The sequence below is a fragment of the Sorghum bicolor genome, chromosome 7, assembly GCF_000003195.3.
Source record: "Sorghum bicolor cultivar BTx623 chromosome 7, Sorghum_bicolor_NCBIv3, whole genome shotgun sequence".
NCBI classification, from domain to species: Eukaryota; Viridiplantae; Streptophyta; class Magnoliopsida; order Poales; family Poaceae; genus Sorghum; species Sorghum bicolor.
The window spans coordinates 25,602,358-25,621,684 of record NC_012876.2 but is presented as its reverse complement, the minus strand read 5'-3'; the positions used below and the strand labels follow the sequence as shown (position 1 = coordinate 25,621,684).

General features: G+C 42.5%; 1 protein-coding gene across 1 annotated transcript in view; it reads left to right on the top strand.

Annotated features, from left to right (window-relative positions):
• LOC110437246 overlaps positions 928–19,327 on the top strand; it is a 32,310-nt gene continuing 13,910 nt past the window's right edge. Inside the window, exon 1 of the mRNA XM_021465625.1 lies at positions 928–1,090. Within this exon, the coding sequence (XP_021321300.1) occupies positions 928–1,090 (163 nt within the window). The remainder of the gene's footprint in view (positions 1,091–19,327) is intronic.

Genomic DNA, 19,327 nt, shown 5'->3' with positions numbered 1-19,327 from the left:
CATTCGATCCTCGTCGTTGTCATAGCGTCCGCCGCGATGGGTGCGGTAGCCCCGCTCCTCAGCGTCCCCATGTTTGCAGCTTCGATGCTCATTGATGTCGTGTTGAGCATCGTGAGGACCTCGATTTTCAACGAGATGCTCCTAGATCGGCAATGTATTCTTGCCTCGAGGTGGTGGCTCCTGGTGAACCGACACTTTCCTCTCGTTTTGAGCTGGCTCAGGGCGCTTTTCTGTGGCCGCCCCTCGTCGTCGAGAAGCCGAACTCTCGGCCTACTGAGCTGCTGCCACGTGGAGCAAACCTTGCACCTCGTCCTGAATGCGTCGTGCCTGGGAGTTCGAGGGTTTAGGCATGTTGTGTAGCAGCATGGTTGCTGCCATGATGTTCGACCGGCTCAAGGGAAGCGACTGATGAGTTGCTCAGGCTCTTCATCCCCAACGATCTAGCGGTACACGTCTCATGCACGTCCATGCGCACCCCCGCCGTGTGGGTGCGGTTGGTCCTACTCGAGGGCCCGCTCTAGCTGATTGACGCATTCTCGGTCTTTGTCGAGCTTGGCCTTTAGCTCGTGTAACTGCGCAAGGTGTGCGGCCTTGTCGTCCTGAGGGGGTAGGTCCGCCTGTTCCCCATTCCCAGGTGTCCTAGGGTTTCCCCCTGCTGCTGGGGCTCGAGCTGCAGCGGCGGCATCCTCCATGTCATCCATGGTAGCTACAGCTCCGTCGATGTTGAAGCAGTCTCTTGTGGGATCGTAGCTATCGGACTCGGAGTTAGGATCTAGCTCGGCAGTGTAGAAGCGTCCGCACCACTCCTCCGCCAACTGCTGCCTGAGCGTGGTGAGGGTGTGTCGCCCAGGTCCCAGGCGTCGAGGCCTACGTATCTAGGGAAAGCCTGGACATTCATGCACCTATTGAGCTTCCTCTCGCGTCCCCATGTTGCGTGGGAGGGCTAGTGGCCGCTCCACGCACGTGCTGGCGCATAGACATATTGTCCTAGCGAGCGATGTTGTGGCGTTGTCCAAGCCGAATGGGAGCATCCGCCTAGTGGCGAACAAGCCATGTGGTAGTAGGGCAGCTGGCGGTGATGGTGCACGGGGTACGTTGTCCCTTGGTGCCGTCAGGTGGCCGCTCCGCTGGCTAGCCGTCGTAACGGCTGTCTCGACACGCGAGGCTATCAGCCCCTTTGCGGGGAGGTTGGCTTGTTGGACACGAGGCGACGATCGTGCAGCAGCGGTGGGGTGGTGATGATGCTGATCATGCCTCCTCCTATGTGGGGAAGCGTGGTGATGAGGCCACCATGGGGCCTTCGATCGTGCGGGCATGATGCGAGCCCCTCCAGGTCCTCTGACTGAGAGCTGGATCATGTCGTAGCCGAAGCCGGTGGACATGAACTCAAGGCTCCCAAACCAGATCACCGTGGAGCGTGGGATCGGTGAAACGTGGGTAGCCATCGGAAAAAATGGGAAATCGTCAGTAACACATATGACCCCTACCTAGCGCGCCAACTTTCGGTGTTTTAACCCCGGGGGTAACACCAACGAGTGAATTTGTATGCGTGCTCCCTTTTTTGGATGGTTATGCAAGAATGACACAAGGGTTTATCCTGGTTCGGGCAAAGGAAGGCCCTACGTCCCGCGGTGGGGGGGGGGGAGAGTGTGTATTATCTTGCACCTAAGTGCTTGTACAGGGGCGAATACAAGTGGATCCAACCGGGGGTTCTAAGTCCTAGTTGGTTGTGGTGATGTATGAATCATGTTCTACATATGTTGTTCTTCTTGCTTGTGATGCCCCCAGCGTCCCCTTTTATAGTTCCAAGGGGAGGCTTAGGTTACAGGGTATAGGTGTTTTGTGTAGGCCTCGATAGGGGTATGACACTGACCTACTCGAGACCTCCGTACCGGCGTGGCCTCGAGCCATCTTGTTACAGGGTACTTTGGTGATGATGGCGCGTGTGTTTCCTGATCTTATCTCCTATATGTCGTCTGGTATTGGCTTGGGCATGAGCACGCTTGTACGTCGGGACTGTCGTCATGACTAGAGTGGTTAGAGCGTTGACTTCTATCGTTCAATCCTTCCCTGGGAAGGTGCGTGCATGCTCAAGGCTCCGGCGGCACAGGCGACTTTGTTATGCAGGAGCGGTGACCTTAACGTCTTGAGGGGTGTCTTGATGGGATATTACGCCTACTGTACTGTGCCGGTTTGTACTTTTCATTTCTTGAGGATAAAGCTGGAAAAGTGGGGATTTGACAGGTGCACGTTCCCCTATCACGCTTCTCGTGACTGTCTGGTTAGGTGGGAGCATTTCAGCCACATTAAATGTCCTGGCTTCTATACCCACGACAGGCTACGGGGGAACGCTTTTGCGCTTGAGGCCCACCGATTCACTCGATGCCCTTTCAGTAATCGACAGTCGTTGACTATCGAGCCCTGGATCATTCGCTCGACCGTATTTCTATATTTGAGGCTAGGGTCGATATCACGTTGTGGGTCGAGCTATGGCTTTGGTGTACCTGTGTTTGTACTGGATTGTCGAGTCTGATCCTCGACATGTCTTTGGATCTTTCCGTTATGAATGTTTGTTGGTGTCCCCCCTATTGACACCCTCGACAATGGCTGAATTGTATGTGGGCTGGATATTGTATGGGTTGAATTATGGGCTGAATTGTATTTTGTGTATTGGGGAAAAAAGTTGGGCTGAATTGTATTGATGGGCTAGATTCTATGAGCTGGAAATAGGGTGGGCTGAATTCTTTTGGTTGGGAAAAAGATATGAGCCAAATTGTTAAGGTTAGGAAAAAAATTTGATTGAAATTCGTGGGCTAGAAAAAAATATGGGCTGAAATCAGTGGGCTAGAATAAAATATAGGCTAAAATTTGTGGACTAAAAAGGCTAAATGGGCTGAAAGACAACTACATGGTATATGGGCTCTAGCAGGCGAAATTTTATTTTTGACGTTTTTTCCTTCGTGCCATGTCAGCAATTGATCCGACGTGGCACTTGCCCATGTGGCATGGCCTAGGATTTAATAACACTAAACCAATGTCATATGATTATATGACACAAAAATCAGACATCATATACTTATGACATTAAGCAAAACAAATGTCATATAATAATTTTGTGACTATGGCTTTTTGATGTTTGGATTTTCATCATCTGGACATCAAAAAATTGAAGTAGTGACGTAAATTCTATAAATTATGACCTATTAGAACGTCAAAAAGCCTCACCCTTCTTGTAGTATAAAGATCGAACAACCATGGGGGTTTCGGAAGGATATGCTTTGTCTATATTGAATCTCTCCAATACTTTCTAGAAATATGCACTTTGGTGCACAAAGATTCCAGTTGAAAGATGCTCAAGCTATAGGCCTAAGTAGAATTGGTTTTGTCGAAATCCTTCAACTCGAACTCTCTCTTAAGATGATTGCATGCCTCATCAATATCTTGTTTGAGATTGATGATGTTTAGATCATCAACATACACCAATATGATGCAAAACTCCGTTTGGGATCTCTTGTTGAAGACACATGGGCAATCATCACTATTGGAGTAGCCCTGCTACTGAAGGTACTCACTGAGTTAGTTATACCACATTCTTCTTGACTATTTTAAGCCAAAGAGTGATTTACGTAGCTTTACACAATACATGTTGAAGCTTGTGTTTTGATTCGGTATTGGGATTCCATCATGAACCTTCATGTATATGTCTGAATCAAGTGACTCATAGAGATATGCAGCCACTACGTGCATCAACTACACAGATAGACAATTTTGTATGGCTAGATAGATTAACTATTGGAATGTTATTGCACCCATGATTGAAGAGTATGTTTCACTGAAGTCAATGCTAGGTCTCTGCATGAACCCTTGTGCTACAAACCTCACTTTGTGTCTCACCACCTCATTACTCTCGTCTCACTTTTGAATGAAAATCCACTTAATCCCATAGGGAATACTTGTGGAGGTGTACATATTACTTGAGAGAATACCTACCCTTTTGCGAGCAAGAATATTTCTGCTTGGATTGCATACTTCCATTGGTTCCAGTCCGAGCACGTTTTGCACTCTGCCATGGTCTTTGGATCTGGATCATTTTTAAGGATTTTGGCAATCATTACAGAGAAATATGAGTCAACATTTGTAGTCTTTCTATCAAATGACTCTTTTTTCATAGTTGATAGAAATTTCATGACCCTTTCTGATGTATCATCATTTCCCAAGATGGTCGTGTTAACATAACTACCCAAATTATAAGAGATTAAGTCTAACAGCGACCAATTTTGTAGTCAAACCATCAGTCTTAAGCCCATATAATTCTGGCAGTCCATGAAATCTCAAAGGATCTCAAACTTTTTAACCATATAACCAAGATCATAATAAGTTCAGCGGTCGTCGTCCATACATTACATAAAGTTGACAAATGAGTCAATTACATCAAAATTCAAATAAAGTTATTACAATACCAAGTCTTAAAGTGATAGCGGAAGCAAATAGTTTTCAATCCACACACACACACTTAGTCCAATTACAATGCCAAAGTTTGATCATCCCACAACAGCAAAAGATTGGTCTATGCATCACCAATAGCTGGGTAGAGGTAGTTAATGCAATACTCATAGTACCATTGGCCATCTGTAAAACAACATGGGAATAAAGCCTTGAGTATGAGTAGGTACTCAGTGTTGACGGTACTTAAGTACCAAATTTAATTATCAAATACACAAAGAAAAGGATCCAAATGCAACCAACACACAGACTTAGGGTTTTATCTGACAGAATTCCACGAGTTTTGGTGTTTGTCTATTTCTACAGGGGGTTATCAGGAAATATGGAGGAAAGGCCCACATGTCGGGTTTACATAGAGATATTAACGTGACGCGCAATTTTCTATCATCTAGAAGACTCCAGAAGCCACGGGAACGAACGGGAAGCCGAGCGGGCTCGGGGGCAGGGCGCCCGCCCTCCCCCCTTGGGCGCCCGCCCTACTTTTTCCACCAATCAGAACCAACTTCGCGGATCATGCTCCACCGACCTAAAGGATCAAGGAAAACCGTGCGATTAATGTCGGTTTGATCCGACGGCCCAGATTCACTTGAGGGGACTATATAAACAGACCCCCTGGCCCTTGGAGGAGGCACCCCTTCATCCTTATTCATTATTCATAGATAGAGCAAAAGCTAGGTTTTGGAGATGAGAGCTCTCCTCTCATCTCTAAACTAGAGTAGATCTAGATAGTAGCGAGATGGAGAGCGAGGGAGGATTGGAGGAGAGGCCGACCTGTCGGTTCTTCCTCCGGTTGTACTTCGCCATGATCAAGCTCTAATCAAGCTTGCTCATGGGATGACTCTAGTAATCTACTTCTTATATCATTATGCAATTACTATCCATGTATGTTCTGGTTCACAACTCTTTTGAGTACTTTAATCTATAGGACGCTATAGGTGAGAGTTGTAGTATAGGTGTAAGCGTGGTGCTTAGACCTAGATTACTTGTGGATATCCCCTGTCTAGCCGGATTGTGTGGTAGGCCGCGTAGGTGACAGTTACGTTGGTCGCCTGTAGTCCACCTCGTGTTAGCAGGACTGGTAGAGTTTGTCGGCCTATGGATAAGCATCCTTTGTGGTGTATTCTTATCACGTGGTTCGCCCCAGACATAGACATACCTCTTTGAAGTAGAGAAACCATGGTTATCCTCTCTATTCTCCTACCATCGCCCATATACTAGATTGCTCTACTCTCTATTCCCATATTATCACCTATTGTTATCTTACCTTTAATATTGTTCTTATTCAATTCTACCATATTTCCTATTTACACCTACCTATCTATCTAGGTTAAGTTACAGCGTAGATCAGTTCTCCTATTTCCCATGTGGATACGATAAAACCTTTAACCGGGTAAAAGCTACAACGGTATCCGTGCGCTTGCGGATTTATCTGTGTGCGTATAAATACCATAGTACACTCTAGTGCCATGCTGGGGATGACAACCTAGTATTCAAGTGGTATTAGCAAGTGTCAACAAGCTTTTTGGCGCCGTTGTCGGGGAAACGGTTGCTGAGTTGACTACGAACTAGCTTAATCATTTTCTAAAAAAAATAAAAAAATATACTTTTCCTTTTATCTTTTGCCTTATCTCTGCTATTCTTTCTTCTTATCTAATCCTTGATCTCTGGTCTATCATGAATTCAAACATGTCTATCTATGAATTTCATAGACCTACGGGCACATATCTCGAACCACCAAAATCTTCAAAGCCTATCATAGCATCTAGTTTTGAGATAGACCCCGAATACATAGAATTTGTTCAAAAACAACCTTTCTCAGGAGAAGGTGAGGAAAACCCATACACACACTTAAGAGAGTTTTATCGATTTTGTGACCTCCTTCGCATAGAAGGCATGTCCGATGAGACCCTTAAATGGAAGTTCTTTCAATTCTCTTTAACAGGAAAAAGCTAGACATTGGTACAAACTCAAAGTAGGGAGTGTTCATGGAGATTGGAAGGAGTTATATAATAGTTTTCTTTTTAAATATTTTCCAATCTCCAAAGTGGCAGAACTTCGGCATGAGATTATTTCTTTTAGACAACTGGAAGAAGAATCTCTTGGTAAATTATGGGTCCGCTTTATTAACCTTACTCTCACTGGCCCAAAGCTTTCTATTCCAGAAGAAGTTCTTCTAATTCACTTTTTTGAGGGCCTTAGTAGGGAAAATAAGCAAACCTTGAATACATCCTCTAGAGGATCCTTCTATCACCTACCTGCTAGTGAAGCTAGGGATTTAATTGATTCATTGAGTGGAAAGTTTCCTAGCATTTATATCCCTGAGAAAGAGAAAGAACCAGTTCCTAGACAAGAAGAAGAAGTTTCAATAGCCAGATCACAACCACTTCAATACCAAACTTTAGCTATCGATCCTAAACCATCAATACCCCAAAATTCTCCAAGGGAGGAAGGAATTCCGACCATAAATATTTCAGATGCTGATGGTTTAGACTTCTGGTTCCATAAGAGACCTTCAAGCAGGGATAATTCAAATCCTTGCAATAATGGTTCTCTTAGAGAATGTCCTAGTTCCTGTTATAAAGAAGTCGAGGATGACATATCAAGTGAAGGAGAGCTAAACCATATAGAAGATTCTAGCTGCTCCCCTTCCATGTTCACAAATTCTAAATCCATCCTTAACCTTAGAGACCCCTCTTATCCCTCTCCTTTTCAGTCTCATGATGATCCTAGCAATCCATCAAGCCGATCAAACCATAGGAGTCATAAAGACCATGAGGATAACATGTCAAGTAATGTCATAGAAGGAGAGCTAAGCCATATAGAAAATTCTAACACCTCCCCTTTCTTGATCACAAGTTCTAAATGGATCGATAAGGAAGAAGCCTTAATGGATTCTGACTTTGGTTCAATTTCAAATGGTGAATTCTTGACTCCCTTTGAAGATGAGATTTATCCAACCACAGAAGAGGACATAGGTGAGACCAATCTAGGCGAAACTCCGAACATTTAGATTAGAGATGAAGATAACATTAACGAGCATGAAATTTATTTCATAGCCACTTCGTTTACTCCATGATCATATACAACATCTTCCCAATCTATTGGTCTCTCAAACATCACCAAATTTGAGATCTCCAACCACAGTTGTCGATGCATATGTCTATAATAAATATTGCAAATCTCGTTGAGTTGATCTTGATATAGGTCAGTGTTGGAAGGGAAACCACTTCGTCGACACAAATTGATGGTTTCCCAAGGACAAGCTTAGTGTCCTAAAATGAGCACTGGTCAGATCGTAACATGAGCTTTTAATTATTTGCAACATTACCTTTTATTGAGCATATAAGGATAATTGTAAAAATATTCCTTTGGGTATTCTTGTCACTAACCTTTCCAGGATTGGAGCAAGAAGATCGGATGAATGACAAGCACAAGGTATGTCCAACCAATCATCATGCAACACTGAATAAAATTCATCCAAACTTGAATTTTGCAAAATTCAAGCTTGGGGGAGTACTTTACATAAAAATATCATTTGCCATGTTGCTATGTTGGTTGTCCCTACCTTTGAGACATGCTTAATTTGTTAAATACTAATCACACTACTTCATCTCCACTTGAGTAGATCTCTATAAATGCTCTCATGCTACCTTTATTTGCTTTAGTATATGTCTAGGTTTGGAGTAGTTTCAGTTATCTCTTAAATAAGCATGGTGCTTAGTTTAGGAATGATGATCATACTTCCAAGGGATTTTAAATTAAGCATGGTGCTTTAGGTTAAAATGCCCTCCTAAATCAAATTAGACATGGTGTCTAGGTTGATTTTTGAGCCGATAGTATGCTATAGTAGATATTGGATATTTTGTTGTACTAACCCCTACTGGAAAACTTTCAATATCGACCTGGAAAGTCCTGAGATAAACTCACATTGGAGACAAAGAGAGAGACACATCAAGTTTAACAATTTACACAAGGAAGACGTAGCTCATAAGAGATGATCCTTGGAGGGTGCCACAAACACGATGCACAACTGCTAAGAAAGGAAAGCTTCCACAAGGTGATACTGTACCATCACTCTTCAAGTAAGGTAACATCTTAAGGTACTTGACTATCACTTTTATAAGCTTCTCTTTGGTTCTAGTGTTCACATAAATAAAGAGACAAACATGTATTATTTATAACTTCAAATTAACCAACCCAACTGATTTAGCATGTTTAGTCCTTTAATCTTTGTTCCTAGTACTACCTCCATGATCCCACCCTCCTAATCATATGAGCTAAAATGTTGCACACTCAATCTTTGGAAGATATATAAAAAACATAAATATAGATAGATTATCTTTCCATCTGATCTGACAAATGTTTTAAATGCTACACTCATGAACTTATCACCCATCAACTTTGACTTGCTCCCTATGCTTAAGGATAGAGAAGAATAAACTTTTGTTTCTGTTACACTCATGAACTTATCACCCATCAACTTTGACTTGCTCCCTATGCTTAAGGATAGAGAAGAATAAATATACTTTTGGTTCTGTTGGTGTTTTCAACCAACAGGACCCATGCACTTGATCTCTGCCTTGTCTCTATGAGCACGTACACTTGGAGCAAAATATGGTGGAGTTTTACAACTCCTAGATTCCACCAAGTGAAGGACCTGGATCTACGAGTACAAACACACTGAGCAAGATACTGCCAATGCCGCACTTCGAACTGCTGGGCAAACGAAGAACATGGGTGACACCGTATCAAGAGGTGCAGACGTCAAGGTCCGCACCTGAATCAAATGACGCACCTAAAGAATGAACACGGTGAGAAGTCTTGTTTAGAAGATTTAAAACATTGAACCCTCGCCGAAAGGTAAAATCGATACATATTTATCCTTTCTGCATTCCCTTTTCTCTTAAATTATTTACTTTCCTTAAATAGCTTATTAGTTAATCATGCTATCTTGAAAAGAAAATAAAAATGTTAAAAATAGTAAGCCCCATGTCAGTATGCTCGTGGCATAAAACCCACAAGTACATTCACTGTGGTGGCGTAAAAATAAAAAAATATATTCCTGTCCTATAGAAATGAAAATATAAAAATAAATTTATGATCCTACCAAAGAGAGTAATATTTTTTAGAGGAAGCTCAACATGATAAAGGCTAGATATTTATGCTAACACTTAACTAGTTCCACAAAGCTTTGTTGTCTATTTGAGCTCCACAGAATTCAAGGATCAAGGAAGACTAGCAGACGGAGGACATCCTAATCGCTGTCAGGGTGCTGCCGACTTTCAAATACACCTCCGCCACCTGCTAGCTACATCAGAAGAAATTACGTCAAAATCCAGCTTGGGGGAGAGCACCCCCATATATCCAGCTAAGTGTTTCTACTCGCGTTTATACTTTACTCAAATAATAAAAAGATGTATAATCATAAAAATCCAAATAAAGATTTTTGTGCTTATATATACATCTTCGCTTAGTTTGCTAAATACATAAATAAACAAAGTGTGATATGAACCCTCATGGTAAGCTCTCACAAGGAAATGATGAATAGTTGCTCTGCCATGATTAGTTCTCAAAATTGAATTCTCTCTCAAGTTTAGGTATGACTGTTATGAATTAAGATTTGCTCTAAATCTGAACTTGTGGGAAGAGTACTTGATCTAAAGTCTAAGTCATTAACGGATATGATATGGGAAGGTTGAGCTGCTGTTTATCTATTCCTAGAGATGCTAGAATTCTGGAGAATTTTATCTTTGAAAATCTTTAAAATGTTGCATGATGCATAGCCATAAATACATGCTTATTAGACTATGAACCATACATTTAATTTTCACTGATTATGAGCATTGAGTGTGGTCAAGCTGTGTAGACCCTTAGGAGCTTGTCATGCGGTTAAAATCAAGATTCACTTACACATTCACTCATACATGCTGCTTCTACTCCGGAAGTACGCATCCACATATATCCACTCCTTTCCATCTCTAGATTCACCCAAAATTATTCTACTCCTATCAAGGAGAGAATAGCCAAAAACATTATCCTATCCCTATTATTCCGCATGAAATAAATACTCAAGATATTTTGGTTAGTACCACTTGCTACATTATTCCAGGAGGGTGAGTGCTCTGAAAAAAAATAAATATGAGGAAATAAAAAGGGGCAAGTGCCCGGAACCTCGAAAAAAATAAAAAAAAAATAAAAAAAAGTGAGACGAGAGGTAAAAATGGACAAGTGTCCGATAGTAGAATTAGGGGTACAAGATACCCACCTGAGTGAAAAGAAAAACAAAATATAGAGCATCTCATTCTCCTCAAAAAGCTTCAAAGTGCAAGAAAGGTATGTATCCTCTCAAAAGAGCAAAAGTAGAATTAGACTTTCACCATTGTTTTCACCATTATCACCATCATCACCATACATCATTCATTTGCCACACATGCACATCTTGATATTGACTTATTGACTTGTTTCTCTGGATCCATGGTTTGACTATGCAATAAATGTCTTGTAAGTATGTATACTTTATCTCCCACCTATGAGCTCCAGATATCAAAACCTTATTAGAGTAGGGTGAGAGAGAAGGCAATATCACTATGCCTCATACCACAAATACCACATACTTTGAGAGAAGGCATATACCATCACTGCCTTGGTAAGAATCCAGAAATACAACAAAAGACAGACTAGAGAGAGTCATACAAGGAATCTCTGAGTTTTATTTTGAAAATTTACGAAAACTCCAAAGCTATAGCTAATCAAGAATAAGAGACATAGCGCTTGAATAGACTGTTCTATCTTTTAACTGCTCGAGACAGAAGTGACGGTTGCAAGCCCCATGGTGAAAGGTATAATGAGTAAGTTTTAAGTGTTAACAGTTTACCCTAACCATGAGATCTTGTTTGAACGCATGTGTACCTTTAAGGCATGAAACCACTGCAGAAACTCTTGAGTCCATCTTTGCTGAGGGACAAGCAAGAGGTAAGCTTCGAGGAGTTGTTGACTGTCCTTAAGTACCAAATTTAATTATCAAATAAACAAAGAAAAGGATCCAAATGCAACCAACACCCAGACTTAGGGTTTTATTTGACAAAATTCCACGAGTTTTGGTGTTTGTCTATTTCTGCAGGGGGTTATCAGGAAATGTAGAGGAAAGGCCCACACGTCGGGTTTACATAGAGATATTAACGTGCCGCACAATTTTCTATCATCTAGAAGAGTCCAGAAGCCACGGGAACGAACGGGAAGCCGAGCGGGCTCGGGGGTAGGGCGCCCGCCCTCCCCCCTTGGGCGCCCGCCCTACTTTTTCCACCAATCAGAACCAACTTCGCGGATCATGCTCCACCGACCTAAAGGATCAAGGAAAACCGTGCGATTAATATCGGTTTGATCCGACGACCCAGATTCACTTGAGGGGCCTATATAAGCAGACCCCCTGGCCCCTGGAGGAGGCACCCCTTCATCCTTATTCATTATTCATAGATAGAGCAAAAGCTAGGGTTTGGAGATGAGAGCTCTCCTCTCATCTCTAAACTAGAGTAGATCTAGATAGTAGCGAGATGGAGAGCGAGGGAGGATTGGAGGAGAGGCCGACCTATCAGTTCTTCCTCCGGTTGTACTTCGCCATGATCAAGCTCTAATCAAGCTTGCTCATGGGATGACTCTGGTAATCTACTTCTTATTTCATTATGTAATTGCTATCCATGTATGTTTTGGTTCACAACTCTTTTGAGTACTTTAATCTATATATAGGACGCTATAGGTGAGAGTTGTAGTATAGGTGTAAGCGTGGTGCTTAGACCTAGATTACTTGTGGATATCCCCTGTCTAGCCAGATCGTCTGGTAGGCCGCGTAGGTGACTCTTACGTTGGTCCCCTGTAGTCCACCTCCTGTTAGCCGGACTGTTAGAGTTTATCGGCTATGGATAAGCATCCTTTGTGGTGTATTATTATCACGTGGTTCGCCCCAGAAATAGACATACCCCATTGATGTCGAGAAACCATAGTTATCGTCTCTATTCTCCTACCATCGCCCATATACTAGATTGCTCTACTCTCTATTCCCATATTATCACCCATTGTTATCTTACCTTTAATATTGTTCTTATTCAATTCTACCATCTTTCCTATTGACACCTACCTATCTATCTAGGTTAAGTTAGAGCGTAGATCAGTTCTCTTGTTTCCCTGTGGGTACGATAAAACCTTTAACCAGTTAAAAGCTACAACGGTATCCGTGCGCTTGTGGATTTATCTGTGTGCGTATAAATACCATAGTACACTCTAGTGCCATGCTGGGGATGACAACCTAGTATTCAAGTGGTATTAGCAAGTGTCAACACTCAGCTGGACTTACTCGTCTTAAACCAAAAATAATGACACCAAGGATCATATAAGGCTTTATAGTGGGCTTGCTTGACACACTTTTTGCATGAAAGCTTAAGCCACCTAGTCAGTAACTTTTAGGTATTTAGCTCAATTTAATAATCATTAACATGTCATCTAGATTAGCACCTATACTATAGCAATCACTTGATTCCCCATAATAGTAGTACCAATCTGAATGCAACATTTCCAACATCATCATCATCATACCATAACCATTTGAGTGTTCCATAAGCATTACTATGATGACGAAGCTCAAGTCAAGTGCTCTCTATCTAGGAGCGATGGTGATTTGAATCGATTCCTATCCAGCTGGTGATTTACTTCCCACATAAACCATGCTTCCCCCGTCAGGGTCACTTTGGTCACCAAACGCACTATCTTGGTCAAGTCATGGGTTCGACAGGCACCACCATACTTAGGGGTCACCCGACTACTAGGACGCACATTGGTCTCAACATCATGCCCCCGTGGCCTCCTTAACCAACTTCAATATGGTACATACATTAGGTCAATTCCTAGCCCAATTAGTGTCCCGGCTTCATGGTCAGAACAAGTTATCTTCCTAGTTAAATGTGGGACACGAATTCCACATAGCAAGAGGACCGTCAATGACTGGTCCTTAATCGACACAGATAGAACCACTATGGTCCAAAACCTCCATAAGGCTCTGCCCAATTTCAACTTATTTCTCAACACTTGGTTATGAACCATAACAACAAACTTATTGCCAACCCCTTTAGGTAACCACCTATAGCTCACAGGTGATAGGGAATCACCCAACTTATACTGGACTAAGCATAGCTAAGCATTAACTTTGGGCCTGTACTAAATAGGAGAAGTTATATAAGAGTGGTGATAATCAAGGGATGTCTGATGCATCAAGAGCTATAAGTAACTTCTATAACTTAATGCAACAATATAACCATTATATCATATATGAATAAATAGTTGGCACAATTAGAGTGAACTTAGATTGCTTTGGGGCTTGCCTTTTTCGAACAAGCTTGGACAATGGTCCAGACACTCTAGAAGCTCCTCTTCTTCCTCTTCTACCTTTGGTGGCCTCCTACACCACCACTTTTGGTTCCTTGCACTCGACTATCACTTCGTTTTCTTGCGATCCTATTTGTGTGGGATTATGAGGACGCTACGCTAGCCAGAAAACAAACATTTTGACCTCATAAAACAGGATCAACTGCTAGTTATAGATCATGGGATTACCACTAGATGCGTAGGTGCAGCGGAAGCGACTTGGTGTAGTCGTGCGTGTAATAGCAGTGTCGTGCAGATACGTAGTCATCCACCATGTCAATCCCTCTCATGCGGTTCGTCCTTGTGCTCTAGATGCAGCACCTCTAAGATATCCCACACGTGCGGGGAAGAAGCGTCGCCTCTTCGGACTGCTAGGTCCGCGAGGAGTGCTAGGCGCAAGCATGGGTGAGCGGTGGTGGCTGCCTAATGGCGTGAGTTAACCTTAGACGTGCCCCCTCACTCTCTTATATAGACATCCCCTAATCAGCCCCATGTTGGAGGCCCAATTAGAAAACCCTATGCCTTGTCTGATTCGGGTCCAACCCGTATTAGGCTTTTAGCTCCTTAAGCATGCGACCCTATGGGTTCACGTATATATAGACATGGGTTGAGTACTCCTTACTCGCCCAATAGTTGACAGTGGCCTCTAGCAAGGCATGACAACTCCCACTACTAACTTCTAGCCCTAATACCACGCTTTTTTATCGCAACGGCAAGGTTTTGTTGCAATAAGGGTTGTTATCACAATGATTTTCACTTTGGTTGCGATATATTGTTTTTTTTACCACGAAGATTGTTTTGTGGCCACAAGTCTAGAGTTTGTTGCAAAAAGTAAGTTTTATCGCAACAAATTATTGAACGGTTGCAATAAGTGATTAATGTGGCCACGATTTGATTTGCGTTGCTGGTAAGTTTTTTTCCGTTGCAATTCTAAGGTGATATTGCAACTCTTTACTTGATTGTTGCAATAGCCCATCTATATCGCCACGAACATGTTCCGTTGCATATAATATTAGCTTGCGTTGCAAAAAATTGGTACATATAACAACAAAAAAAATAGTTTGTCGCAATCATTAAGGTTGCAACGATTATGGTTTCGTGGTATATAGCAGTTTTGTTCATTGCAAAAAGGTTATGATATAGCAACGAAAAATTATATCATTGCAATACCTAAGCCTTTCCTCTGTAATGGCTGCATATTTTTTTCAAAAAAATTAAAACAACATGGGTTTCGAGCCAGAGACCTCTTGCCTTTAAAGTAAGCTCCTACCACTAGGCTAGGTCTGTTTTTCAGTTAGAAATAGCTAAAGTACCATATATGAATTAACGTTGACAAGTTATATTGGAAAATGATCTAATCTAATTTTACAGATCACGTACAGATCTCAGCCAGTAGCTCCTGTCGCGGCTCCTTCTCTCCTGCGGCCTCTCTTCTTCCCCCACGAGCTGTCTCCTTGCAAAGCACATGATCGAGGCCCCCTGATCCCTACAGCCAGCACCAACAGGTAATGTGGTCACGGCCTTCCTGAAGCCTCTGTCATGGCAGCACCCCTTCCCTACGGCCATAGTCGTCACGGCTCTTGAATTCCCTGCAGCAGCGACTACGGCATATTGGTGCCCTAGTTTCTTCCAGATCATCGACGAGATCAGGAGAGGGAGCACCGACCAGTCCTTCATCGGCACGCAAGAGGGGACAGAGCGTTGAACTAGTTTCACCTCGCACCCTTCATCATCCACGAGAGAGACAATCAGCAGCTGGCCAGCGATTATCAACGTGTAAATTTAAGAAAATAACGTATGCTTGCATTGTTGCTAAGATTTTTCTCTATATATTACTGCTAAATTTGGTACTTGACTATATCAAATTACTTGCTGTTGTTGATAATCCAAAGGAATTATTCCAAGATTGTTATTCACATGTGTTGGCTAATCCACACAATTTTTTATTTCTCTGGTTCAGTGCAAAAATATTCCATTCGTAGCCAATGGTACTATGGTTATGCTGACGTCTAGCTGTTTTGTTTTTGGCTTGGTCTAGCACTGTTAATTAGTTATTATGACTTAATGTGTAATACTCCAATATGAGTTTCGGCATCCCGGCGCAGGCGATCGGCACTCTCCTAGTCCCAGGCGATCGGCGATCGGTGCTCTCCCAATCCCAGGCCATCGGCGCAGGCGAGCGTTCCTTTAGCTGTTTCCCACTCCCACTCCTAGACCCAGACAGAGACAGATAGACGGTCAGCAGTTTTGAGCAGCACTAAAGCACAAGCAGTAGCTACTAGCAAATTATGGTTGATCAGTTTTAGTTTCTCAGTTCATGTTCATCAGAAGGGCATGGACCTTGATCTAATTTTCTAAATTTTAATTTAAATATATTTTGTAGACGTGATAGATGTTGCCAAGAAATATCTCTCAAGAAAAGAAAATATATTTTAATTAGAAAAGTCAAGCAATCAAACCTCAATTTGTATATCTTGTATTTCAATCAAGTTAAGCCTCACATCCAATTTTCATTATTCCTGGTTTTATGTTGAAATTGAGTAGGTTGCAGTTCGCACGTTGATCAGGTTCTTGTTGAATCTAATTTTGACAAATTCACAGATTTTTTATTTTCTCTATATTTGATATATAAAGTTTATAATAATGTCATGATCCCTTCAATTTTACGTGTTGTAGGAAATCCTTGTGAAATTTGGAAGATTGAATTAATGGCACATGATGATGATTGGAATTGGATGATGTTGGATCGGTCAACACGTGAGTGGCAAGAAGGTCTGGATAAATTTATTGACACTATGTTTGAAGGCACCTATGCTGCGGAGACTGCACCATGTCCATGTTCAAGGTGTCGTAGAGTCGTGTACAAAACAAAACCTCAAGTTCAGTTGGACTTGCTAACTAAAGGTTTTGATGAGAATTTTCGCAAAGAGAAAGTTGATGCTGGCCTAATTTTGAATGATGATAGTGATCTGAATGTAGGCCAGCCAGATGATGCATCATCCTCCAATAATCTTGTGTCTGCATTAATTAGGGGTGCAAGCTGTGGTAATACCAATGAAGAACCCAATGAGAGTGCAAAGAAATTCTTTGATTTGTTGAAAGAAGCACAGCAAGAGTTATGGCCAGGTTGCTCAAATCTTACTAAGGTATCATTCATGGTGAAACTATTTCAGCTTAAGTGCAGTGGTGGATGGAGCAACGAGAATGCAGAGCAGACACTTAGCCTATGGAGAGATTCACTCCCCCCTGGGCATTGTCTCCCAGACACTATTAAGAAAGCACAGAAGATTATCCGTGACCTTGGCCTGACATACATTAAGATCGATGCTTGTGTGAATGACTGCATATTATTTCGTGGGCCGTTGGCTGATATGGACACATGCCCGACATGTGGTGAGAGTAGGTGGATGAAAGGGGATACAAATTCTGAAGAGATTGGCGAGTCTAGCGAAAGTGGTGGAGCAAACAAGCGCACTCCTTGCAAAGTCCTAAGGTATTTTCCACTTACTCCTCGATTGCAAAGATATTATATGTCAGCAGAAACATCTTCATTGATGCGGTGGCACAAGGAAGAATTAGTTAGTGATGGGAAAATGCGGCACCCATGTTGACGGTCCATAATGCTCACATTTAACCATCAACTAATCATGGAAAAGGATCCAAATGCAACCAACACCTAGACTTAGGGTTTTATGTGACAGAATTCCACAAGTTTTGGTGTTTGTCTATTTCTGCAGGGGGTTATCAGGAAATATGGAAGAAAGGCCCACACGTCGGGTTTACATAGAGATATTAACGTGTTGCGCAATTTTCTATCATCTAGAAGACTCCAGAAGCCACGGGAACGAATGGGAAGGAAATCGGGCTCGGAGGCAGGGCGCCCGCCCAACTCTCCTGGGCGCCCGCCCAGCTACAGTGCCCAATCAGGATACGTTTCGCGGATTATGCTCCACCGACCTAAAGGATCAAGGAAAACCATGCGATCAATGTCGGTTTGATCCGACGGCCCAGATTCACTTGAAGGGACTATAAAACCAGACCCCCTGGCCCCTGGAGATCATACCTCTTCTACAGAATCAAAGCTAGGGTTTCAATTCTTCATCCAAGTAGAGAGGATCCCGCTAGTTCTTCTAGTTCTACCTGTAGTTCATCTAGATCTAGTTCTAGTTCATCTAGTTCTAGTTCTAGTTCCTCTAGTTCTAGTTCTAGTTAGTTCTAGTTGTAATCTAGAAAATAGGGAGAGAGAAGAGGAGAGCGGAGGAGGAGGAGCCGGATCTGTCGGATCTTCCTCAACATTGTACTTTTGCAGCAACTGGTTCGTTCTTCATCGTTCTCTAGGTTCTTCAATTCATAATCCTGAGTTCTTTAATTACTTTTATTTACATTCAAGTTATTTATTGGATTCCCGCTTGCATCAAGTGCTCTAATCTTTGCAACATTAGAGTAGTAATTAATAGATTAGACGTGGTGTTTAGTCTTGCAATTACCTGGAATTGCACCCAATCCTGCGGATTGTTGTGGTAGCCTTAGGGTAGTGACAGCCCTAACGGTCGACGTATTCCACCTCGTTCGGATCGGTGTTTGTAGGACCGTAGTCAGACCTTCCTAGCCCCCTTCTCATCTCTTTCTGTGGTTAGTGCTCTGATGTCCCGATATAGATAATCTTGAAGTAATTCTTGATTCTTAGATCAACTAGAGAACTCTCAGGAAACTTCCTCTCTTCCCACCAAAAATAATTATATAGTTATCCTTGGGCGATCTTGGATCTTAATTAGTACACTCACGTTCCCTGTGGAAAATCGATACTCTGGAATACTCCCGGGTGAAAGCTACATCGGTATCCGTGCGCTTGCGGATTTTTCTGTTTGCGTTTAAAATACCCAACAAGCTTTCTGGCGCCGTTGCCGGGGAACGGTAGCTGTGCTAGTTTCGAACCAAGTCGTCCGTGTATCCTTTTTCTTTTCCTTTTTTTACCACACTCACCTTACCATTTTCACCACACCACATGGATTTCACTCCTATCTATAAATTCTTTGCTCCAAAGGGCGAGTTATTAGAGCCACCACCATCATCACATCCGATTCTTACAGATGGCTACGACCTCGGCCCTGATCTAATAGCCATGATTCAGGAGCAACCCTTCTCTGGGCAAGCAGATGAAGATCCATACACCCACCTTAGAGAATTTGAGCAGTTGTGCTCTTGCCGATCTATTTCTGGCATGACACAAGAAACCCTTAAATGGAAATTATTTCCGTTCTCCCTTTTGGGAAGAGCAAAGAAGTGGTATGCTCATTCTGTAGGAGGCGTTAATGGAAATTGGGATGAACTTCGGGACAACTTTTGTCTCGCTTTCTTCCCACTCTTTCGAATCGCTGACCTTAGAATCGAAATTCTTACATTCAAACAAAGA